Raw genomic sequence first — 26968 nt, 5'->3', positions numbered from 1 at the left:
TAATATAAGACAGAATCGTTTTACTGGCCCGAGCTAGGTGCCGTTTAGGGATCAGAAAAGGTATTGGGCTGAATAAGTACATTAACTTTGGCAATACCTATATTTTAAATGCTGCTGAGCAACCCAACCAGGAGACCTCAAAGCCCATCCAGCTATTCAGAAACCCTTTTATATGTTGAAGGATTGGATCAAAATTAATCTCCGCAAAGCCATCATGGCGGTCTGGTACATTAATCCCAAAATACATGAGATAATACGATTTCTATTTATATTCATAATGGGATGTTAAATGGCACAGGACGGCCTTTATTATATTGAATGGGGGACTCCATTTTAGTAGTATTTTACTGCTGCACTATATCTCTCTATTATTTCAAGCAGGGTGGGCAATGATGTCTCCGGGCTGGTCACAAACATGAGGATGTCATGCACAAAAAGACATAATTTGTGGCATGTCTGACCAACATCCACACCCGGGAAGGATACAGATTGTCTAAATGCAAAGGCAAAAGGTTCAACAGCTAATATGCACATTAAGGGGTAAAGGGGCCTCCCTGCTTAGTACCATTCCTAATAGGAAAGGGAGAGGACAGGAAGCCATTACTAAAAACCCTTGCTGTAGGAATAGTATACAAAGCCTTAAATGAGTGTAATATTGTGCCATTAAAGCCAAAGCGTATTAGGGTTTCATTAAGGAACTGCCAGTGTAGTTGATCAAATGCCTTCTCAGCATCCAATGAAAGAAGAACAAACTCCTGCCATCTCCTCAACATCAACTCCTCTAGATAAAAACTCTATGAGTGTTATCTGATGCCTGTCTTCCACATACAAAGCCCACCTGGTCTTGGTAGATCAACGGAAGACTCAAGGGAGACAAATGAGTGGCTATCAAGTAAGGCAATTAGCCGTAAATTCACACAGGACATGGAGTCTTTTCCTGGTTTTGGTAAGGTAATAATTTAGCCTCAAGCATCTCTAAAGGAAAAGCACCCTGACCTGAAACAAAATGAAACAAAGAGGTAATATTTAAACAGATATACATGCCGTTTGTTTGTGCCACTGCTTTGTTGCTTAGTTTAGCCAGCCAGCCTTTAGCCAACATTGGTGAAGAATATAATGAGCTGTGAGTTGGTTAAAATTGAGTGGAAATGATTGAAAATTAATGTTATTGAGGTTAATAATACTTTAGGAACAAAAAAGGCCCAAATTATGTGATTTTAGCTGTTTTTATAATTTTTTGGGGGGGAAAATACAGATTAAGAACTAGAGATGTGCGGCGGGCACTTTTCGTGTTTTGTGTATTGGTTTTGGTTCTGGTTCCATGCTCGTGTTTTGGATATGGATTGGTTTTTGCCAAAACCACCCTTTTCGTGTTTTGGTTTTAGTTTGGTTTTGGATATGAATGATTTTTGAACAAAAAAAACAAAAACAGCTAAAATCATATAAATTGGGGGTGATTTTGATCCTATGGTATTATTAACCTCAATAACATTAATTTCCAATAATTTCTAGTCTATTCTGAATACAGCACAATATTGTTTTTAGGACAAAAGTTTGTACCAGGTGGCTGTATGTCTAAGTTAAGCGACACAAGTGGGCGGCACAAACACATGGCCCATCTAGGAGTGGCACTGCAATGGCAGACAGGATGGCACTTAAAAAACTAGTCCCCAAACAGCACATCATGCAAAGTAGAAAAAGAGGTACAATGAGGTACTGCAGATAAACGTTCCTACTATCTGTATGTGACACCTGCACAGTATCACTTCTCTCATTCTGTAGGATTAGTGTAATTATACTGCAGATACATGTTCCTACTATCTGTATGTGAGACCTGCACAGTATCACTTCTCTCATTCTGTAGGATTAGTGTAATTATACTGTAGATACATGTTCCTACTATCTGTATGTGACACCTGCACAGTATCACTTCTATTGATCTGTATGATCAATGCAATTATACTGCGAATATACGTTCCTATATGTATGTGACACTGCACAGTAGCACTTCTCTCATTCTGTATGATCAGTGTAATTATACTGCAGATACATGTTCCTACTATCTATATGTGACACCTGCACAGTATCACTTCTCTCATTCTGTATGATGAGTGTAATTATACTGCAGATACATGGTCCTAGTACCTGTATGTGACACCTGCACAGTTTCACTTCTCTCATTCTGTACGATCAGTGTAATTATACTGCAGATACATGTTCCTACTATCTGTATGTGACACATGCACAGTACCACTTCTATTATTCTGTATGATCAATGCAATTATACTGCAAATATACATTCCTATATGTATGTGACACTGCACAGTATCACTTCTCTCATTCTGTATGATCAGTGTAATTATACTGCAGATGCATGTTCCTACTATCTATATGTGACAACAAAAGGGGACGCTGTCTGCCATAATGTGTAAAAAGGGGACGATGTCTGCTGTAATGTGTAAAAAAGGGGGACGCTGTCTGCCATAATGTGTAAAAAGGGGGACTGGCTGCCGCAATGTGTAAAAAGGTGATGCTGTCTGCCATAATGTGTAAAAAGGGGACGCTGTCTGCTGTAATGTATGTAAAAAGGGGACGCTGTCTGCTGTAATGTGTAAAAAAAGGGGACGCTGTCTGCCGTAATGTATAAAAAAGGGGGACGCTGTCTGCCATAATGTGTAAAAAAAAGGGCACGCTGTCTGCCGTAATGTGTAAAAAGGGGTACTGTATGCTGTAATGTGTAAAAAGGGGGACTGTCTGCTGTAATGTGTAAAAGGGGCTCTACCTGGTCGAGGTGGTGCTACTGTGCAGCATAATTTGAATAATGGAGACTACTGTGCACCGTAGTATGAATTGGTATTATTTTGGGCCACGCCCCTTCCCCATGAAGCCATGCCCCTATATATTTTCTGCTCACCTACGGCGTGCACTGCCCCTATCTTGCATGTGGGGGAGGGGGCCGCCAATGCCGTTTCTTGCACACATCGCTAAAATGCCTAGTTACGGCACTGCTACTTTGTATACAGATTCAGAGACTGTCACACACAGATATAGGGGATAAGAAATTATTATTATTATTAGAGCTAAATTGCTGTCATACACAAATAGGCCCCTGAATATAAATCATGCAAAATTTATTTCTTTAATTATGTAGTTTGCTTTGAGGCAAGTCATTATTAAACCATGCTTTAAGAGTTTGGGTGGTTTTCAATAAGCTCAAAGAGCACATAAGTGCATTGGGCTGAGATGGATGATACAGCTGACTTCTGAGGATTAAGCTTCAGGACATTCTTTCACTGTTAGTTATGTTTAGCATCATAGAGGCATCCTATCAGGATATGATAGGAAAAGATTTGTAGTATTCTTATGGACAGGAGGCAGTGGTGTTCCTCTTTTTCTACTGGAGTTCAGGGTTACAGGGTTGTGTTGGGTTGTATGGCTTGGGTTTGTGGGGCTGTGGCTTGGTGGTTGGTGATCTGTTTGGGGGGTGATGATTTTTTATGTGCTAGGGCCAGGGGCGGATTGGGAACAAAAAGTGGCCCTGGAAAAATTTGTACTAGTGGCCCCACATGGGCAGCACCAGAGGTGTAAGGTCTAGCCATGGGCCATGGCAGCAGCACCCTCTCCCCAAGACTTTCCAGATAGTGGGCATGTCCAGCATCAAGGGGAAGTTAAAAAGAAATAAAATTAAATATTATGAGCACATTATATGATACACCTTCAGAATTTAGGAAACTATATCATTCTTTAGAAAGATATATTTTCTTGCTTATTACACCAACCGTATCCCAATCACTATTCACTCAATCTTATATGTCAGCCAAGCAGGCAGACAGAGCATACACTAGATCATCTGCAATCACAGGCTAAGTGGCAAAGTACTTTTCATATATGCAAATTATTTTGCATGTTATTCATTATGTCTATAAAAAGGACCACATGTCCTCAAACAAAACAGGCCCCGCGGGTGCGCCGGCCCACCGGGGATCTTCCCTGTGAGCCCTATGGCCAATCCGCCTCTGGCTAGGGCCTTGGTCTAATCCTTTGCAGTCCATCCTGGCTTCAGTCTAGTGTCAATAGATGACCTACTGCAACTGCTGGTCTGCGCCATATCTGTTTCATCTGTAATTTGGCTGGATGGTTTTGGATTTTTATCCTATGTTGGAGGGTTCTGCTATTCAAGGTTGTCCGTGGTTTTTAGAGTTCCTTGGCCCAGTGCTAGTTTTTCATTTGTTACTTGTGAGTTTTCACAGTGCAGTGGCATATCTTTAAAGGGTGCAGGGGATGCAGCTGCTATGGGGCCCAGCGGCTTGGTGGGCCCCCAAAGGCAATCCCACTGCACCCTCTAAAAAAATATTTTTCTTCATTTTTTTTATTTGTAATCACTGCAGCCACGAAAGGTTTGGAGCCTGGCAGTGTACTTACAAAGAGGGAGAAGGAAGGTGGAGCTGCTTGTTCTGCAGCATACGGAAGAGTGGCTGTGCCTGCATAAGCGGCACCTGCCGGGCTCCGAACCTGGCATGGCAGCAGTAATTAAAAATAATAAAATTAAGAAAAACAAATAAATAATAAATTACAGAGGGCGCAGTGGCCACTACAAGCCACCAAGCACTATAACAGCTGCATCCACTGCACCCTGTATCGTAATTTGAATAGTGCCTGGAATTTCATCAAAACCTCAGTTACATGGGCAGTTACGGGTTTAAGCTTTGCTCTCAAAAAATGTCTGTGAATGAGAAGTATTTAATGGTACAAGAGGATTTCAGGTCAGAGGTAGAAAAGGAAATAAGAGAAATGAGAATAATTCTAACACCAAAACAGAAAGATCTGCGGTAGAGATTTTGAGAAGAAATGCAATTGATATTGGTAGAACCTTTCAATCTTAAACCTAAAAAAATTGGGTTAAAGGATTTTGTAATGACTTTCCTAATGAAAGTCCCTAATTTGTAACTTGGGTGGAATAGTCAACTATTGAATTGAGCCTCCTGAATTGTTGCTTCTGTCCAAAACAGGAGTATCTCACAAAATAGATATGATTCCGCACCGGTTCTGAGCTTTCAAGAAAAATAATAACAATAGTGGAGTACCAGAATGACGTATAATGTGTACGAATAATTTGTTTTTTGATGAATAAGTCTGGTGGTGCACCCAGAGTCAGGGGCGAACTAGGAAGAAAAGGAATTACAGAAGACTCTTGTGTGGGTGCACTCTTGTTTTAAATTGTTAGTATGAAAATATTAAAACATAACTTTTATTATCTCATAATTGCTAGAAAAAGATCCACACTTTTATAATCCACTACAATTAATTAAACAAACTATATCGTTACCCATGTAGACCACCAACATCTATGAGAGGTGTCACCTCTATTTGATGGGTCTATTGGGAATTTTTATCTCACAAAAAATTGGAAATGTTCTGGTTAGTCTATGTTATTAGACTTCAGGAGGGATGTAGACACTCAGGCTCTACACCCTGATCCTATCCCACCAGCACAAGCTCAGCTTGTATTAATAGGACCTCCAAGGGTCATTGATCCGAAGTATTATCAGGAGTATAGATCCTTATTCGCATTGGCAAATGTCAGATCTGTGAAATGTCAAGGAAGACGGTACTTGGAGAGAGTCAAAGTTTAAGTGACACAGGTCAGATAGATGAGCAGAAGGAGATGATTGAAGAAAATGTGGTGATCCTGCTGTTGGTTTCGAGTCGAGAAGGTCACGAATTACAACACCGGGTATTCTCTGGGGGTCACCCTCACAGATACTGACCCAGCCCACCACCGTTTTGCTTCCTAGATCGGACGAGATCGGGCTCTGTCGGCGGGGTATGGTAGTAATTCCTTGGGCCTTCTATAGCCGACTCACCAATGAGAGTGCACCTAAGGAAGATTCGGGAGAGAGAGAGAGCAAATAAGGGCGGATCTGCTGTCCATGTTAGGCACAGGGTAACCTGTGGATCATGGATGAGAGTCCGCAGATATATGGAGAGGAGTAAAGGTATAGAAAGAAGAAAGAAAGCTTGATGTCAAGACAAAATGCTGTCAGAAATTGACAGTGATGAGTATACATAAAACCAGGTAACTGAGAATATCAGGTTATATTCAGTAATTAATCTATTGACGGAAAATGGGGATAACGAGTAATGGAAAAGAGAGATTGATACACAGCCCCTGAGGGGTACTTGTCATCAAAACAGGAGTATACAAGGGATTCTTAAACAAAGGAATTTAGTACTTTTGGATTAGATTATTTCTAAAAAGTTGCTGCTTGCCCCAATTTCCAGGAAATGTTAAAAATAAAATATAACTTTGGAATCTGAGTAGTAATTATTGCTTTGCCTGCTTTGTCTATAGAGAACCAGAACCACCTGGTCTTTTATGGCTTCAGGATGCACTAGCTTAGGTCAGTACAAAGATCCAGACAGGCAAGCAGGCATTAGTCACAAGAGTACTGGCTTGTAATGCGATGCCTGAAACTTTTTCAAGCAATCTATGTGTATTATTATTTTTATTATTCTTATCTTCCATTTGTAAAGCAAAGTAAGTTTAATTATTTACAGTACAATGATTTGAAACAGTAGCTGAGGAGTTGTATGTTCAAATGAACTTACAATCAATGAGATGTGTGGAATTTTTTTTACATAAGATAAATAACAGCTATGCAAATAATGAAATGTACAGTAAAAAAAAACCTTAAGGCTGGTATTCAATTAGCCCTGATCATTTTTCTCCCAAAACAAACAGACTTATGGTCATTATCAGGTTATCCAATCAAAACCCATTTTTATCTGGAGAAAAATTTTCCTTTTTTTGTAAAAAAACACATGGGAACCGGGATAAGTATCTGGACCCATGTGTTACCATGGGTCTGAGGGCTGCTTATTGGATGTTATTCTCTGGGTGCCTGAGACAACCGAAGCATAATCCCCAATAAGTGCCCGGTAGCAGGGCCAATTGAATAGCCCATCTGTAAATCAATTAGCTATGGTAAATTACCACAGCTAATTGAGTACCGACCTAAAAATAAAAAATCATTGATTAGGTTGAACTTTTTAAATAAATTAACAATAATTATGGTTAAAATTGTTGATTAGCTCTACTTTTCAAGATAGAGTACTGTGTCGCTAAAGCTGTTTTACTGCATAATGGGAATAGTAGGCCATCAATTCCATGAAGTTATACAGCCCAGATGAAAGAAACTTATAAAAATAAAAAGTAGTTGTTGAGGTGCAGAAACTATGACCAACATCAGTGGCAGCTCTGTGGAGATTTGAAGGTTGTCGCTCTTGTGATGGGTTTGCAGGTTGGATATAAAAAGTACTGCGGTTTTCTACGCTAAGGGTACAGTCATGCAAGAAATTCCCACTGTAGTATGTCAGAGACCGGCAACTCCGTACATCATTGGAGCTTGGGAAGAAAAAACGTTCAGCATCCACCACTTGTTAAAGCAAGCAAAATATTGTTATCACCCTTACACATAAGACTGGGTATGATGAAGGACTTTGTCAAAGCCATGGACAAAACAGATCAGGTTTTCAAGTATGTACCTCACTATAAAATTTCCCAGATTAAGTGATTCTAAGATAAAGGAAAGTGTTTTTATTGGTCCTCTGATTTGTGGACTTCTTAGATATATTGAATTTTACTCTGCACTGCATGGCAAGGAGAAGGCTGCGTGGGGAGAGTTCAAATTAGGAGCAATAAGATTTCCTGGGACAAAAAGAAACTACAAGGAGTTGGTAGAAAAACTCATCATGGCATATAAATGCATGGGAAGTAACATGTCACTCAAGAGCCATTTTTCAGATTCAAATCTAGATTTCTTTCCATCGAACTGTGGAGTAGTAAGTGAAAGCACGGTGAGCGGTTTCACCAAGATATTTAATCCATGGAGAAACTGTACAAAAGCAAAGGAGCCCAGCAGTATTCCCTTTAATGCCTACCAGCAAGAAACCAAAAAGTGTAGAGGAGACACTGATTGGGGACTAAAATCTTCTATGTACAATATATATATATATATATATATATATAGTGTATGTTATCCACTAAAACAATTGACTGCCCCTATCACCCAACTGGCAAAATTCTAGTTATCCTGTGCTAGGGAACTCAATTGTAGGAAGCACTAACTTGGCATCATAACTGCGCCCTCTCAGCAGTGCCAGGCGCACCAAAAGAGGTGGTGGGTATAAAGTAACCGTGTCTCTCTGGGGGATCAGGAGCACAAGGGACAAGTATCCATACCCCCCAAGATGGAGAATCTTTGCAGAGGTGCATAGTTCTGCATAAGAACCTGGATGGAGCTTAGCCATGCCCCTATTAGTGGTCATACCCACCTCAAATCAGATTTCTCACAGCTCTTGATGGTGCTGTGATAGCCATCGCCCTGCAACAAGAGAACTGTGTTAACATCTCTTAAAGGCACTGACTGTACACACTTTTATTATGATTAGTGTTATATAGTAAGACTGGGTTATATGTACAGTTCTTGATTTATCTCAGGTCTTCAATGCCAAGAAAGGCATTAATATATAAATTATACATATGTCTAAATGCTCCTAGTGGTGTTAGCAGCTAACAATGCATAATGCAAAACAAAGGGAAAAATTACAGCACTTTGGTGTGCTTTAAGTGTGATTTAAATACTGTATGCTGTATACTGTATGTATACAATGTAACATCAATAAGCAGATAAGGTTTAAAATACAGTGCACAGTGACATAGAACATACAAACAATAATGTATTCAGTAAATGCAAACAGCTCTTTCTTGAAAACTTGCATCAGGAACTGGGCAGTGATTAACTGATATCATAATTATTAAAGAAAATGTGCACATTGGTGGTGTAGTACCCACAAATATTAAGTATGCCCAGGATTTAAGAAGGAGGAATCATGGCAGATTTCCTACATTTGTCTTCAAAAGCAGCCCCCAATGGGGGCTGATAAGTTGTCTTGTTTACCAGCTCTGGAACATGAAGCATTCTAGAGTTTGGCCCTGGTTGCCAATACATCTGAAGATGGTGTTGTTAGCACATAGTAGCCTATGGGCTATCCCTCTCTATCAGCCCCCAGGAACTCATGCACGGCCCAATGGCTGCACATGCACAGTACACATCGATGCTGAACCTGGAAGCAGAGTGCAGCATAAGATTTCACCATAAATCCAGCTATTTGCTGGGATGTACTTTATTCATATCCTGTGTCCCGTTATGTGTATTATAATAAATTCGCAATAACATTTTTACTTTTACTTTGCAAATGTAGTTGTTATTATATCCCTTTTTGCATTTCAAGTAGAGGATATGATACATTGGCCCTAAAGTATGGTTATAAATTGAACAAATATGCAAATTCAGCAAATTTATTAGTTTTGCATTTTCAGGGATTACTATTAGGCCTGTGATTCAATATTTGTTATTAACAACTATGAAAATGTTTTGAAATGTTATACAGGGTTACTTTATTAAATATGTCACCATACCTACTGCTTGTGTCCCCAGTAACAGCCATAGGCACCAAATTAAAAGGGGGGATTGGGGATTTAACCAGACGTGGCCTCTCAAGTGTCACAGTAGATCAATTAACATTTAACTAAGCAAAAAAACAGTTTAGCTTATGAAAATAATGGTCAATAAGAAATGCAAGGGTCAGCACGTACATAAAGATTTTCAATTATCTGTTCGTGCTTTATCTTTACAGAAGTGGAAGTTAATTAGAAAGACTGTGTTTTGCTTCGGATACTATTTATAAATAGAAGAAAAAAAATTGCCTCTATATAAATTCAGTTAACCGCTTCATTCTGCAGACGACTTAGCTAATACATTTTTATGAACTACTGTTCCCCCATTTATACTTCTACCACAAAGTGGCGCAAATATAATATTTTTATATAATATCTCCCAATTTAGGGCAGTTAGCATGACACTGGAACTTGGTTATTGCAACAAACTCCTAATATTCCAGTGCCTTATTTCAGAATCTCTTGTTTAGTTTGCCATGAAACAACCTCTACCTGAATATATGACCTGTGTTTTCATTACCTTTAATCTGTGCCTTATTGCTTTAGTCTTACTGTGTAAAAACTGCTGTAGTATATTTGACCTGCTTTGGCATTCTGTTGATTACTGTCTTGCTACTTCAGGGGGGTATCTAATTACCCGCAAAACATTTTTGGATGAAAAGAATGGGCTATTACCATGATTTTTGCTGATGGTCTTTATCCGTCAATCCAATTGTAGCCCATACTTTTCATCTGCAAAGTGACCCATTTTCTGGTGAAAACACATAGGATTCGGGGTAAGTTTCCCGACCCATGTGTTGTTGCAGCCACAAGAAAACACATTATTTATCAGGGATTTACTTTCACCTTCATCAGGGAGGTGAAAAATTATCACAGATAACTGCTAGTTTATGGGGCTAATTGGATAGCCCAGAGGGGATCAAGTAGCCATAGTAATTTACCACAACTAATTGGATATTGCTCTACAGTATGTCTCAACATGTGCTGACCAGTGCTTGCATATTTTATCTGCTATTGGATTATTCTTGTACTGTGTCACTCTACTATACAGCTTCACTGTGTTTAGCTTGTCTCTGCTGTGACCCAATCCAAGTTTCCTCTGAACTGTGTTCTGCTACACAGCAGTTCCACTTGTACTTGTCTGAATTGTATTTCACTTATATATGGTCCACAGTTATCAACAGTGCCACCTGGTACTAGCCTTCAGAGGCCACTTCATTTCACAAGGACAAAGGTACACTTGATTTGTGACTGAATTGTGACAGAATTACCGAAAACCTGAAAATACTGTATACTGGTGCAGGTTCTCAGTCCAGAGTAGCCTCATTAGTTCAAGCAGTTTAATCCCATCAGGGTTCTGCTCATTTAGTGCAACCTCTGTAGGTTGCAGGTGCTCCAGGTCTGGAGCCAGAACCCCCTGTTAACATACAGTACCTGATTTTATGGGGCCACTCTCAATATAAACAATTTGTTGCACAGTGTCATTTGGTGTTTCAAATGCAGCCTAGAACATACAGTATGCCATTGATTCTTTAGAAGTGAGCTTGATCCTCATTTTAGGAGAATATTTATTATGAGCCACACTATATACTGTATTAAAACTAGAGATCTACTGGATTAATTAACTTTTTTGATGCAGACTGTTGGAAAAGCTTTTGATTATCATCACAGGGCATCTACAACAGAGAATTATTTAGTAGTCCCCACTGAGGTTACCAGTCTGTATGATGAGTATGTCCATGAATTCCAGAAGGCAATGCAGCTGCTAAGTGTCATCAATTTAAAAAAATTCTGACATCAAAATTGAATTAGCCAGGATGGCTCTCCCACATGGTTTGAAGGTGTTCACATATTGCTGTATCACTATTGATACACAATTAAATGAGCATTGGATTGAAACGCAGCAATTCATGTAGTTTCATCAGGGACACCTGTATATAGGACAAATAAAGAATTTAACAAAAAACCTAAAATGGACAAACATGAAAATATTCAGGTTCATTTTGTCCAGGTCCATTGTCTGCTTAAGAAAAACAAAAGAAAAGAGAGAAAAACCTGTGTCATTACTGTGAAGATGCTACTCATTTCTTGGCTTATTAACCACTATGGAAATCTTGGCTATTAGTACATAGCCACAAACCATAAAGTTATGTAGACTTTTCAGTTTCTACTTAATTTTAAGGAAAATAAAATATGCCCCTTAGTGTTTTGCACAGTATTTTCCTTGTGAGTTTTGTATTGCCAGATTTCTGGATTGATTTACCCTAACCACACCATTGATACCATTGTAATCCCAGCTACATTAGGAATATAATGTATAGTGGCATGCCACCTTAATGAACACAGGAAACAAATCTGTTAAATACTATTATGGTTATGACATAGTCATGTTTATTAAAAATACAGGTAAGGTGACCCTTTTCAGGCTGCATCATTTCTGCAGAAGGTTTACAGATGTAGCCTCTGGTAGACATTGAAGTTCGGAGCACAAAGAAATTTGTGAGTCTTAACATTGTAAAACTATTTCTTGAGATTCCTTTGCTCATTTTCCATTTATTTTTATTCATTTTTTTGCTCCAAGCATTTCTTTGCCCAAGAAAGGTGTTAATCATTTAAAGAAGTTTTAGGAAGTGGTGAAAACTGATTAAATTCTTAAAAGTCCATTTATCACTTTAACTCTCTTGGTTCACTCTAATCCTCAAATTACTGTGCTTACATTGTTGAGATTGATGTTTGCAAAATCGTTAGTATAAACTTTGGGTGTTACATACCAATCTCCCAGAAGTCTTATTCATGTACTGTACACAATAGAATATACTGCAGCTGCGAGGCTAATCTTCCTCGCTAGACGTTCATCGTCTGCAGATCCGCTCTGTCAGTCCCTCCATTGGTTACTGGTATTCTACCTTATTAAATATATAAAATACTTTTACTTACATACAAGGCTATTAACCAAACTGCACCAACATACATCTTTTCACTCTTCTCATAATATCTAACTACCCGACCTCTCCGCTCTGCACAAGATCTGTGTCTCTCATCCACACGCATTACTTGTTCACACTCAAAATTACAGGACTTTATTCGGGCTTCACCCACTCTGTGAAAGGCCCTCCCATGCACAATAATACTCACCTCTAGTCTCCAAACCTTTAAACATTCCCTGAAAACTCATCTCTTCAGACAAGCCTATCAAATTCCAAACCCACCCACATAAGCTTCAGTGCTTCCCTATCTAATTACACCCTCTCTGTACAGTACACATAACATCACATATCTTGTCTTTCTTTACTCTCACACCCTCCTGACACTTGGCCAACATTGCGGGGTATCATCATACAACCCATTAAGAACCTAGCAATCTGGTGGACCATTATGCAATAGGTAGCATCTATCCTTGTGTATCAATGCTTATTTCCATATAGATTGTAAGCTTGCGAGCAGGGCCCTCCTACCTCTATGTCTGTATGTTTTTACCCAGTTTTGTTCTATTACTGTTGTTCCCCAGTTTTGTTCTATTACTATTGATCTAATTGCAAAGCGCAACAGACTATACTGCGCTATATAAGAAACTGTTAATAATTAAATAAATAACTACTCAACACTTCATGATCTATCCATCATTCCAAAAATTCACAAAATCATGCTGTCCTGTATCAATTTAATGATTATTAGCTGGCGGGTCATCCAAGTGATGTCTAGAAATAGTTAGCCATCTACCTTCAAGACAATCATTATGTTTTTAATGTGTTATGGTACTAGGGTAAAAATATTTTCAGTTCCTACTACTGCATCTACTTATTTATTATTTATTTATTTATTTATTTATTTATTTATTATCTTGTATATCTCAGCTGTGAACTTATTGTTTATGTCATCTATTGTAGACCTTTCTCCTTCACACCACCATAATATTGTTTGGAAAGCTTAAATAAAGTATGTACATCTTCCTCATCAATACTCTTTAATAAATAAACATATATCACATGTTATTTATACAAGCTTTTCAATTTATATGAAAGGTATTGAAGATACCCCATTGTTGTAAGTGAACTCAATATAGCGACAGGTGTTTAAAAATATATGAAAAAAGGTAAATACTTACATATTTCAATAAAAATAAATCCACAGTTTAACATTCACTTAGAGTTTTATATTAATTTATTTATATATGTAGTGTGATCAGATTTGTGCCTCCAAAGGGCATATCAGTATCTGAAATTCATAGCCAACATGTAGAGGTGTACAGTGATAACGTCATGTCCTGGAAACAGGTTTGAGTCTCGTTACCTTACCTATTGAACCACTCTCGTATTTAATTTTATAGTATATATATATATATATATATATATATATACACACACACATTATGCAGTGCACATCCATGAAATGGTCAGTTTAAAAAAAACATGCAAAAAAGCAGCACATCATTTGTAACAAGAAAAAAATTATTATATTTATACGAAGGCAACATAAACAAGACAGTATTGAAAGAAAGCCGGTATGATGATAATGGTAGATATTAAAATGCTTTAGGAAAGATATTACAAAATAAAAAATAACGTTTGATGTACAGTGTCGGGGTGTTATATTCATGTAAACAGCGCATTCACTGCAGTAGTGAATAGGACCCAAAGGCCGTTTTGCAAAAAAGTATTCACCTTTTTCAAGGACTAATGACAAGGTGAATGAGCGTCTTATTTGTACCAGAAGTTCTGCAACAAAATCAGTCACCCTTGGTAACATATGTACACGGAATACTGCCGCTGCACACGGGATGCCATCAATTTGCCGGCTGTCAGGATCCCGGTGGTCAGGATACCGACACCAGAATCCCGACAGCCTACAATGCCGACAGACGGAATCCCGGCACACAGGGGCTACTCGCACTCGTGGGTGTCCACGACACCCATAGAATGACAATAGAACCTGTGGTGAGTGCTGCGAGCCACTGAGACTGCAGCGCAGCGAGCGCAGTGAGCCTACAAGGGGACTCTTAGCGCTTGCCCCACTGCCAGCATTCTGGTGGGTGGGATGCCGCTGTCAGGATCTTGACAGCTAGCTTCTTGCCCACCGGTAAATAATTTGTAACCCCTGCACACAACATTAAAAACATACAGCACTTTGATGAACTTACATTCCATGCCAATTGACTGAATCCCACCGGTTGTATGAGAAGAGGAGGTGATTGAAATAGATAGTAGAACATTTTTTTTTAATTAACTGATTCAACACAGTGACACCTCATGGTCTTAATGAGGGTTGTTTTAACGAGGGCTGTCATTAGATTATTACTTTTGGTGGTCTCCCAAATATGCATGACATTCGTTGTATACATATTGCATTCTTATATTATTTATTTTCCACTATGTGATCTTTCCCTATTTTTTGTCCCTGATGTGTATGTTGTTATATTAATGACTATCCCATTTGTGCCTCTTTCATTACAGTACTTTTTTTGTTTTGTTTTTGAGCTGTGACATTTGTGTAATTGGATTATGGGGGTAATTTCGACCTGATCGCTCACTGCAAATTGTCGCAGCGCAGCGATCGGGTCGGAACTGCGCATGCGCCGGTGCCGCAGTGCGCCGGCACATGGCAGTCGTCGTTGCCTAGCGATCGCCTCTGAGACAAAGGCGGTTGCAGGGTGGGAGGGGGCTGGACGGCGAAGTTAAGCCGCCATTTAGGAGGCGTGGTCCGGCCAATGCAGGCGTGTCCAGACCATTGGGGGGGGTGGGGGGGGCGCTGTGCGATGCTTTTGTATTTGTGAGGGGGGTGGCACTGACATGCGGGGCGGACTAGCCCTGTGCTGGGCGTCGCCTCGCATGTCAGGGTAGATGATCGTAGCTGTGCTAAATTTAGCACAGCTACGATCAACTCGGAATGACCCCCTATGTACCTAATGGTATCACAAATGGCATTTAAAAATGGTCTGTTCTTTGGGTGTATTGTGGGAGTGTCATATTCATGCCAGGGAAAGCAGCTGCTTTCACTGACGCTATGGTCAGAAGGAGAAATTGCACCTGCCATAGTGCTGGTATAAGTTTTGATGGTACAGTGGATGGTGGCATGTATAGAATGCACCAACCAGTATTACTGAATGTACGGGTGTCTCAGTACTTGCACATTTGGCTGCATGGATGTATGCAAGGGTATGAGTTTCTAGAAGCATTTGTATATACTCACCATCAGAAGCTGCTGTCTGCACTTTTGCGTATGACTCAGAAACAGGCCCTACAGTATGCGTTAAATCAGATTCCACTAACTGACATGCTGTGCATATCGGGGCTTGTTTACTTTTGCTTCATAATGTTCGTCCTTTGTTGCCATATGACATGATACATTTCTGAAATGTAAAGAGCTTGGATACTATTGCTGGGTGAGTGATGCTATGTCACTTCCAGATTGTAGTGTAGCAATCCTGTGAACTAGAGGGTATATGCCAGAGCTCCACCTGCTCAGCACTACTCTCTTTCAATATTGGGTCATAGGGACTGATTCATATTTGTAAGTAAAGCAAAAAAGCAAGCAACTGGGCAAAACCATGTTGCACTGCATGTGGGGTAGATGTAACATGCATAGATACATTTAGATTTGGGTGGGGTGTGTTCAAACTGAAATCTAAATTGCAGTGTAAAAAATGTTGTCCAGTATTTGAGGACTACATGCAAAAGCAGCCAGTATTTACCCTGCACAAAAAAAATATAACCACCCAAATCTCTCTGCACATGTTACATCTGCCCATCCTGCAGTGCAACATTGTCTTGCCCAGTTGGTTGCTTTTTTGCTTTACTTACAAACATGAATCAGGCCCACACACTGCAGCACTGCTAAGCTGAACTTTGCATTTTGTTATATGTTTTATGTAAGTTTAATGATTTCAACCCTAGATTAATATCTAACGTTTTATGATTCTTCACTGCTTCGGTACAAAATCACTTATGACATTTTAATGTGATTTAACTGTTACAATGTGTTTGATTCCACAGCGTTCATATTATGTTGGAGTCCATACTTTCTTTTTGACATTCTGGACAACTTTGAACTGCTTCCACAGACCAAAGAGCGCATATATGCATCTGTGATTATTCAGAATCTACCAGTTTTAAACAGCGCTGTCAACCCAATAATATACTGCGTATTCAGCAACAAACACTGCCGCCTGTCAAGGTGAATAATAATTAAACTTGGTGAACTTGTGTGTTTCTCTTTTATCTTTTTCATTTTCATAATAATAGAACAGTTATATGTCAGCACTTGAGTATTCCATTTTAATTTAAAATGCAAGTACAGTTAGGTACAGTACAGTGAGTATACATGTGTGTTGCACAGAGCCTGATTCAAAGTTGGACGCATTGACTGATTGTTTGCTACTGTGTATAAGTTGCCTCATGCATGCATCATTTTTGTCATGAGGCGGCGGTCGCAGTGAGGATATGTTTGCTAAACAAGCGACAGGCAAGAGGAATTTACAGGAGGTAATGGTGGAGTGCGACTCAAATGCAGGCATGTTTGTGACTCTTTCAGGGACGTGTCACAGCTCGCACTGCAATCACATATGCAGTTACAATGGCTCTGGCATCTTATTTCTGACAGCCATGCTATGCAACCATAGGGTGAGTCAGAAAAAATGTGTTGAGCACCTCGGTGGTTATGTGACCAGCGCCGTAATCCCAACACCGGAGATTGGCACTGGGACACCGACAGCCGCCATCCTAAAGGTAAGTATCAGGGTGGGTGCTAGGTTAAGGGCCAGGGGGGGGGGGGGGGGAGTAGGGTTCAGGGACATGCAGTGAGGCAAACGGCTCAGGAGGCACGGGCTAGTACCAGAGCCAGATTTACATGCAATACAGAATATGAGCCAAGGGGATCATGTGGGCATTATACACAGGTGCACCAGTATATACTGCTGGAAATGTGGTCAGTTTTGATCAAAGATGTGCAGAAAAGATAGGCAGGGGAGGCACTGCTTCGCCTGTCATAGACTTTTTACTTCAGAGTTTTGACTATAAAAATGATAACAATAATACAAAAAAGATAATTCTGAGATATTCTTTGTATGTTTCGTATACTTTTAAAAGTAAAAAGTATGGCTTATACATTAGTATAACATGAAAGGTCTGCCTCACCCCACCGCACGTCACTGGTAGGGTAAGGGTTAGGCACAAAGTGGAGGGTAGAGTTAGGCATTAGGGGGGTAGTTAGCTGTAGCCGCCACCCCCCAAGATTTAGCCCTAGCCATCACCTCACTAGGGGGGTCTTTCCGAGTTGTTCGCTCGTTATTTTTTTCTCGCAACGGAGCGATTAGTCGCTAATGCGCATGCGCAATGTCCGCAGTGCGACTGCGCCAAGTAAATTTGCTATGCAGTTAGGAATTTTACTCACGGCATTACAAGGTTTTTTCTTCGTTCTGGTGATCGTAATGTGATTGACAGGAAGTGGGTGTTTCTGGGCGGAAACTGGCCGTTTTATGGGAGTGTGTGAAAAAACGCAACCGTTTCTGGGAAAAACGCGGGAGTGGCTGGAGAAACGGAGGAGTGTCTGGGCGAACGCTGGGTGTGTTTGTGACGTCAAACCAGGAACGACAAGCACTGAACTGATCGCATTGGAAGAGTAAGTCTCGAGCTACTCAGAAACTGCACAGAGAAGTCTTTTCGCAATATTGCGAATCTTTCGTTCGCAATTTTGATAAGCTAAGATTCACTCCCAGTAGGCGGCGGCTTAGCGTGTGCAAAGCTGCTAAAAGCAGCTTGCGAGCGAACAACTCGGAATGACCCCCTAGGTCGGGATTCTCAGTTTCATAATGCCGGGGTAGGTCATGTGATTGCCGGCATCCCGAAAGCCGGGATATCATACTGAACCCAGTCAGAAGGTTGATTATGAACCAATGTGCATCAGATTTCTTTGTCATTGTATCCAAGTGGTGGATCTGAGATGCTTCCAGTGGGGTTCTCAATACAAATCCAAGAGGCTGCGACATTTTTACAGCTGAAGATGTATACATCTCTGAATCGGGCCCACAGTCTGTTCCCCTCAAACTATATCTGTTGTGCTTCTTACACCAAAAATATTTAAATGTAGCAAGTTCCAGCTACTATGGAAATGGGTGTTTCTTATTAAGAAACTTACGTTTATATTGTGAGTATAGACAGACTACAAAGTGGATCCACTGCAAGGGCATTAGACAAGAGCAAGATATTCAAACCAAATATAATTAATAATAACTTAAAATTAATAATATTATTATTATTATATCTTTAAAATTAGCACACTATAACCATATTAGCACTTGTAATCCGGCATTATGTTCAATATAATTATATCTCATGTATAAATCATATCAGAGCCGGCCCTAACCAATATGATGCCCTAGGCAAGATTTTGGCTGGTGCCCCCTAGCACCACCACTGGTTCCGCCTCTGACCTTGCACCTCTTTCCCAGCACCATCACCTCTCACCCATAGCAGTCCTTATTTTGGTGTTTGTACCCCCTATATTTTAAATAAGAACAGTTCGCACATTTGGCACACATCCCAAATAGGGGTATGTTTTTGCTGGCAAGGGTCATGGCCACACAATAGTAACCCCAATTCCAATTACACCACACAGTACTGCAATTTTATTCACATTTGATCACGCGATAGTGTCCATAATTCATATTACATCCCACAGTAGTATCACTTTACCTTTTAAACGTTACTCCTCACAGTAGAGATCCTTATTCACATTACATCACACTGAATTGCTCCTTATTCACATTACACCACACCCTATTGCTCTTTATTCACATTAGACGAAACAGTAGTGCCCTTTCTATACGCAACGCCACATAGTAGAGCACCTTATACACATAATGCCACACATTAGTAATGCCTTTATACACATAATTACACACAGTAATGCCCCTTACACATATGAGACACATTATTTATGTCCTTATAAACATAATGTGCCTTACACATTATGACAACATTTATTAATGCCCTTTTACACATAATGTCCCTTACACATATGCCGCACATTATTAATGCCCTTATACCCATAATGACACACATAGTGCCCCCTACACATATGCCGCACATTATTAATGCCCTTATACACATAATAACACACATAGTGTCCCTTTACACATATGTTGCACATTATTAATGCGTTTTTACATGACACACATAATGCTCCTTACACATATTCTGAACACTACTGCACAACCAACCCACTCACATGCACACAGCACTCACACTGCCACTAACACTGTGACCTCTGCTTGGATACAGATTTGTCCTCATAAATCTTGCCTCAATGCTAATGTCGGGCACCTATTTTTATGAAAATGCACCTTATTTGTAGTATTGCTATGTGGCTAGGATGCACAAGCAGCTTCTGCTGATTAAAATGATATGCAGCATGCCTATATACTGTGTGAGACTGTGGCTGTATCTGCATATGAAATGCTACACACAGAACATATGCATGCCGCATATCATTTTAATCAGCAGAAGCTGCTGATGCCCCTAGGCATATCAAATGTCCTAGGCAATTGCCTAGTTTGCCTATGCCTATGGCCGGCTCTGGATCATATAACTGTCTATTTCTATCTGAATTATATCTGAAGAGAAATAAATTGGGTAACTACAGTATACTGTATAGAGCACAGAATAAACTTTGATTCAAATAACATGATACAATAGCCTTAAGGAGGACCTACAGTATTGACATGTTTAATAGACCAAATAAATAAGACAAAAAGTATAAGGAAACCAAGGTAATATGGTTAATATCCTGGCGCTCGGGATCCCAATGGTCAGAATGGCAATGGATCCTGACGTTAAGTTCAGATCTAGGATTGGGTATTAGGGGAATGATTAGTGTTAAACTGGGGGAGGGGGGGGGGTTAGCTTAGGCAGGCTGCGGGAGGGGAAGGTTAGGGTTAGGCTGCAGGATTATCCATCGGGATTTTGGACATCGGGATACTGCTATTGGCATTCTGACCAACGGGATCCTGTGCGCTGAGCAATCAATATCAAACCCAAACTAAAGCATCTGTTGCCTTTATAAAGGACCAATAGCAAAAGCCACTTGGGGATTACGTTCTTTCTATTATTTTCAGAACAAATTACCTAGTAACACAATTTTTTATTGAGGCCTTGCTCTCATTAAATAAAAAGTGGGATCACCCACAAGGGTACTCACTTACATGACAATAAGGGCCTAATTCAGAGTTTATCGTAGCAGCAAATTTGTTAGCAGTTGGGCAAAACCAGGGCCCTCATTCCGAGTTGTTCGCTCGCAAGGCGATTTTAGCAGAGTTACACACGCTAAGCCGCCGCCTACTGGGAGTGAATCTTAGCTTCTTAAAATTGCGAACGATGTATTCGCAATATTGCGATTACAAACTACTTAGCAGTTTCAGAGTAGCTTCAGACTTACTCGGCATCTGCGATCAGTTCAGTGCTTGTCGATCCTGGTTTGACGTCACAAACACACCCAGCGTTCGCCCAGACACTCCTCCGTTTCTCCAGCCACTCCTGCGTTTTTTCCGGAAACGGTAGCGTTTTCATCCACACGCCCGTGTTTCCGCCCAGTAACACCCATTTCCTGTCAATCACATTACGTTCGCCGGAGCGAAGAAAAAGCCGTGAGTAAAAAAACTATCTTCATAGCAAAATTACTTGGCGCAGTCGCAGTGCGAACATTGCGCATGCGTACTAAGCAGAAAAACGCTGCGATGCGAAGAAAATTACCGAGCGAACGACTCGGAATGAGGGCCCATGTGCACTGCAGGGGGGGAGGGGGCAGATATAACATGCTCAGAGAGAGTTAGATTTGGGTGGGGTGTGTTCAAACTGAAACCTAAATTGCAGTGTAAAAATAAAGCAGCCAGTATTTACCCTGCACAGAAACAAAATAACCCACCCAAATCTAACTCTCTCTGCAAATGTTATATCTGCCCCCCCCCTGCAGTGCACATGGTTTTGCCCAACTGCTAACAAATTTGCTGCTGTGATCAACTCTGAATTACCCCCTCTATGTACTAATATGATCTTCCTTCGCACTACACATATCTACCAGCATACTTTCAAATATCACTGTGAGTCTAACAAGTCTGAAAACGTTAGGAATAATGGAAACTGACATTTGTCTATGGGGCATATTCAATTAGCTCTGAGCAATTCAACCTTGAGGGTACTGCTAATGCATACAGTATTTTTTACTTGCACTAATGGGAAAACTGTAAGGGAAAACTGCATTAAGTGTAACCTCTGGGATGTATACCCATAGATTCCAGCACATAACACAGAATCTATGGGTTGACGTATGTTACACAAGGAATTACAGTGAGGGATAATGCAGAATAATTGATAAACTCTGGGCATTAAATCAGGAGCATTGCACACACTGTAAATTGTACGCATCTGCCCCTACTGTATGTTGCAAGCAATTGTTGCAATTATAATACTGAAAGAGAACACAGAATCAGGCATTTGAAACACCGGGACTATGCGCACGAACTGCACATACTGCACTTACTAACATAAGAAGAGATTAAGGGGGTCATTCCGAGTTGATCGTCGCTAGCTATTTTTTGCAGCGCTGCGATCAGATAGTCGCCGCCTATGGGGGAGTGTATTTTTGCTTTACTAGTGTGCGAATGCTTGTGCAGCCGAGCAGTACAAAAACAGTTTGTGCAGTTTCTGAGTAGGTCTGAACTTACTCAGCCGCTGCGATATCTTCAGCCTTTCAGGTCCCGGAATTGACGTCAGACACCCACCCTGAAAACTCTTGGACACGCCTGCATTTTTCCAAAAACTCCCAGAAAACGGTCAGTTGACACCCATAAATGCCTACTTCCTGTCAATCTCCTTACGATTGGCTGTGCGAATGGATTCTTCGTAAAATCCATCGCTCAGCAACGGTACGCTTTGTACTCGTACAATGTGCCTGCGCATTGCGGTGCATACGTATGCACAGATTTGCCGAGTTTTGACCTGATCGCAGCGCTGCAAAAAATAGCTAGAGTGTCATCATGTCAGAATGACCCCCTAAGGCCTGTGCCCAGCCTTCCCAGTCTTAATTTACCAAATTAATAGTTTTTTTCACACACATCTCTTTATTAGTTTTAAACATTTTGCTACAATAATGTTCTAACAAATTTAGTTAACAAATACAAATCTATTTATGTGATTGATAACTAAAGCATTGTCGTTTTTGAAAGTTAAAGAATTGTATTTTGATAATGGGGGAGTAATATCATATTTTGTAATGTACTGTATGCCTAATCTAAATTAAAAGTGTATTTTTAAACACACAGAGTTATATTAGAGGTGTCAAGTAGCACCATACAGTACATCTCTTTCTCCTTAGTTAATACATACTGGGGGTAATCCCAAGTTGATCGCAGCAGGAAAGTTTTTAGCAGTTGGGCAAAACCATGTGCACTGCAGGGGGGGGGGGGAGAAATATCATTTGTACAGAGAGTTAGATTTGGGTGGGTTATTTTGTTTCTATGCAGGGTAAATACTGGCTGCTTTATTTTTACACTGCAAATTAGATTGCAGATTGAACACACCCCACCCAAATCTAACTCTCTCTGCACATGTTATATCTGCCTCCCCTGCAGTGCACATGGGCCCTCATTCCGAGTTGTTCGCTCGCAATCTGCTTTTAGCAGCTTTGCACACGCTACTGGGAGTGAATCTTAGCTTATTAAAATTGCGAACGAAAGATTAGCAAAATTGCGAATAGACACTTCTTAGCAGTTTCTGAGTAGCTCCAGACTTACTCGGCATCTGCGATCAGTTCAGTGCTTGTCGTTCCTGGTTTGACGTCACAAACACACCCAGCGTTCGCCCAGACACTTCCCCGTTTCTCCAGCCACTCCCGCGTTTTTCCCAGAAACGGTAGCGTTTTTTCGCACACACCCATAAAACGGCCTGTTTCCGCCCAGAAACACCCACTTCCTGTCAATCACATTACGATCACCAGAACGAAGAAAAAACCTTGTAATGCCGTGAGTAGAATTCCTAACTGCATAGCAAATTTACTTGGCGCAGTCGCACTGCGGACATTGCGCATGCGCATTAGCGGCTAATCGCTCCGTTGCGAGAAAAAAATAACGAGCTAACAACTCGGAATGACCCCCATGGTTTTGCCCAATTGCGAACAAACTTGAAGCTGCGATCAACTCAGAATTACCCCCACTGTACAGTATATATTTTTTTCAGATAGCATAGCCTGTAATATATGTACATTTTACAATGATTGAACAATATAGCCTACTCTTTTTTCAGTTTTATTGAAAAATGTATCTATAAAATATATGTCGAATACCAATTATGCAACACCATGTACAGTTTAAATAAACTCTTTCTGCTCGTTATATATTCAGTCATTATTCAGAATCTAATAGTTTTAAACAGCGCTGACAACCCAATGACATACTGCATATTCAGCAACAGACATTTCTGCTTTTCAAGGTGAATATTAATAATTGACCTTGGGGGACATTCATTGTTTTTAATCTTTTTAATTTTAAAAATAATACGACAGGTAAATGTCATCCCTTAAGTATTCTATGCTGATTTAAAACAAGTGTACTTTCAGCTGCAGTGTGTTTAAATGCATAACTGTTGAAACTGTATGTACAGCTGATCAATTGTGTAGATGTTGATATTTTATTATCATTTTTTTAAATATTAATCATCAACATGTAACTGTAACAATCTTGCACTGCAAGACATGCAAGTATTTCTTAATAGATGCTGTATAGTGCAGTAAACCATGCTAAATATCGTGTAAATTGTTATATGATATTGTAACATATCTGAACATTACAATCAGGAATCTACCATTAGACAGCTTTAGGCAGTTGCCTAGGGGTGCCAGCTCCTGAGGGGCACTACTGAGGTCACCAGTACAAGAGTTAAGGTCCTTATGGTACTAATACCACTTTCACACCACTCAAATAACCCAGTGTCGACCCAGCATATTGCCGGGTCGACACAGGTCAGTGTGCGGTGTGAAAGTGCCATGTCGGATTTCCCGGGTCGCCTGACCCAATAATTTAACTCGGGTTATAAGCAGTGTTATTACCGGGTTGAATACCGGGTCATTGGCTCTGTAAACGGATTCCAGGGTCGAGACGATCCGGGACCCGTTTACAAGATAAGGAGAGGTGGCTCATCTCCCAGCACCGCTCCCGCCGCCAGCTTCACCTCCTGCTGCTATGGCAACTGACCTGGCAATATGCCAGGTCTGGAAGCCAGTAGAAGCGGTAGGAGAGTCTCCAATGCCGGATCCCACCCGGGAAGGACCCGTTTCTAATTCCCGGGTGGGATCCGGCATTAGAGATGTAAAAGGGTATTAGTAATATCAGCAGAAGTGGATTATATAGACAGCTGTTGCACTCGTACTTTTACCCTGATATGCTTCTTTTAATGTATAAAATGCCTGGCTGTTTTAGCTCTGCAGACAGGCAGCAGTGTCCCTCCCCTCTCGTCCCTTCCTGCCAGTGATTTACAGACAAAACAAGGAGCTGAGCTAGTCTCATACAGCACAAATTGATCCTAGAGCTGCATGTAAGGCAGTGCTATGCTAGTCGCCCTGCGCTGCTGCTTTTTAGGAAGAAACCTGGTATCACCTGAGGAAGTGAGAGAGCAGCATCCCCGAGACTCCATGCTCATCCAGGGAGACGTCCACCAGTAGCACTCAGGTACTCAAGGGGCTTTATGCAGTGAGAGAAGACTGCATTAAAGAATGGTCTCTCATTGGCAAGTCCCACCAGCTCATTAGGGTATCCTGGTACTTGCATCAGCACAGCTATAGGTTTTGTGTATATCAATATGCAATCAACTTTATCAAGACATCCATCATCCATCAACTTTAAACATAGCAAACTGCAGAGACTGACACTTACCTCTCTTCCCCTTGAGATCCTATCTAGTAGTTCACATGTGTAATGAAAGTGAAACTTTCATTGGCAGTAATGTTACTTTCTGGTTGCCCATGCTGATGTGCTGGCCGAGGCTTAATTGTTCTCCAGTTTGGGGAAATTTTTGAAAGCCAGAATTAGGGACCCATATGCATGTATCAAACTGCTTGGGCAATTAAAAGGATTTAATATAATGTAAGCAGTACCTGTGGCTATCCGCCAAATCAGTGTAGAAATCTGGTGTTTTTCCTGAAAGAAGTGTGTTATGGGTTTGCCAGTGTGACCCAATGCTAAGGCTTACCTTATAGATGACCTATGGTTGGCTATTATTTCGAATTAGCTTTTTTCTATTTTGCTGATGTGCATACATTAGCCCACATGGGCATAAAATAAAGTAATTCTATAGATTATTCAGGTGCTAATATGGTATTAAGCAATATTAAATAAATATCTTTATAGGTAGCTGGTTAAATTCACTAACAGCTGTAGCCACACATTAAGTATGCTTGTGGTCACACACCTTCGGAAATATTTGTCCCATAACAATGGGTGAACAAAAATACTAAATATAACAAAATATTATGTTTGCTATGTTCATGAAAACATATTTGGTATGGCTGAAAAAAGACTCAAAGCAAACACGTATATTTACAAAAGAATATCTATTTTTAATGTATGCATTTATAGTATATAGAAAATGGAAGCACTCGATTGCAAGGTAAACAAAGATTAAAAAATACATAAATAAAAGTTGTATCAATGGTCAATACGCATAAAAACAATAAAATGGTCTCAATGTAGCAGTATATGGAAGTAAATAAAACCTTGTTTAAAGTCCACAGACAATTTTATTAACAATCATTACTGTAAATGTCTTATTATGGACATCATATAACTGTGCTGTAGCCTGAGTAGGAGTTATTTTACCAGAATGTCTGACTCCAATTTGATCTAAACTCCTCAGGTAAGTGGATCCAGATGGTTGTACTTATGTCCCAACAAACAATTTTATATATGTGAATCTGCTGGTTTAAATCCTATTGATGCAGAGACAACAGGATGTAAAGCTCCTAAAGGGAGAGAAATGCGTTAAGGACAGTTACATAGGGGGTCATTCCGAGTTGATCGTAGCTGTGCTAAATTTAGCACAGCTATGATCATCTTCCCTGACATGCGGGGGGGATGCCCAGCACAGGGCTAGTCTGCCCTGCATGTCAGTCCAGCCCCCCCCCCCCCTCACAAATACAAAAGCATCGCACAGTAGCGATGCCTTTGTATTTGTGGAGTAACTCCCAGCCAGTGCAGCTCCTGCGGCTGGCCAGGAGTTAATTGTTGCTGCCACTGGCTGCAGTGGCTGCGTGAGATGTCACGCAGCTGCCACGGCCCGCCCCCCCAACGTTCCAGCCACGTCTGCATTGGCCGGGCCGCTCCCCCTAAACGGCGGCTTAACGCCGCCATCCAGCCCCCTCCCGCCCAGCAACCGCCTCTGTCTCAAAGGCGATCACTAGGCAACGATGGCT

The 26968-nt window shown here is 40.6% G+C and overlaps 1 protein-coding gene across 1 annotated transcript in view; it reads left to right on the top strand.

The window, feature by feature from the left end:
• NPSR1 (neuropeptide S receptor 1) overlaps window positions 1-26968 on the top strand; it is a 791066-nt gene that overhangs the window by 730409 nt on the left and 33689 nt on the right. Inside the window, exon 8 of the mRNA XM_063924892.1 lies at window positions 16510-16690. Coding sequence (XP_063780962.1) covers window positions 16510-16690 — 181 coding nt within the window. The remainder of the gene's footprint in view (window positions 1-16509; window positions 16691-26968) is intronic.

The sequence above is a fragment of the Pseudophryne corroboree genome, chromosome 5 (assembly GCF_028390025.1).
Source record: "Pseudophryne corroboree isolate aPseCor3 chromosome 5, aPseCor3.hap2, whole genome shotgun sequence".
Lineage (NCBI taxonomy): Eukaryota > Metazoa > Chordata > Amphibia > Anura > Myobatrachidae > Pseudophryne > Pseudophryne corroboree.
Note: the sequence above shows the minus strand (reverse complement) of the source record. Positions and strands in the feature narration are given on the sequence as shown.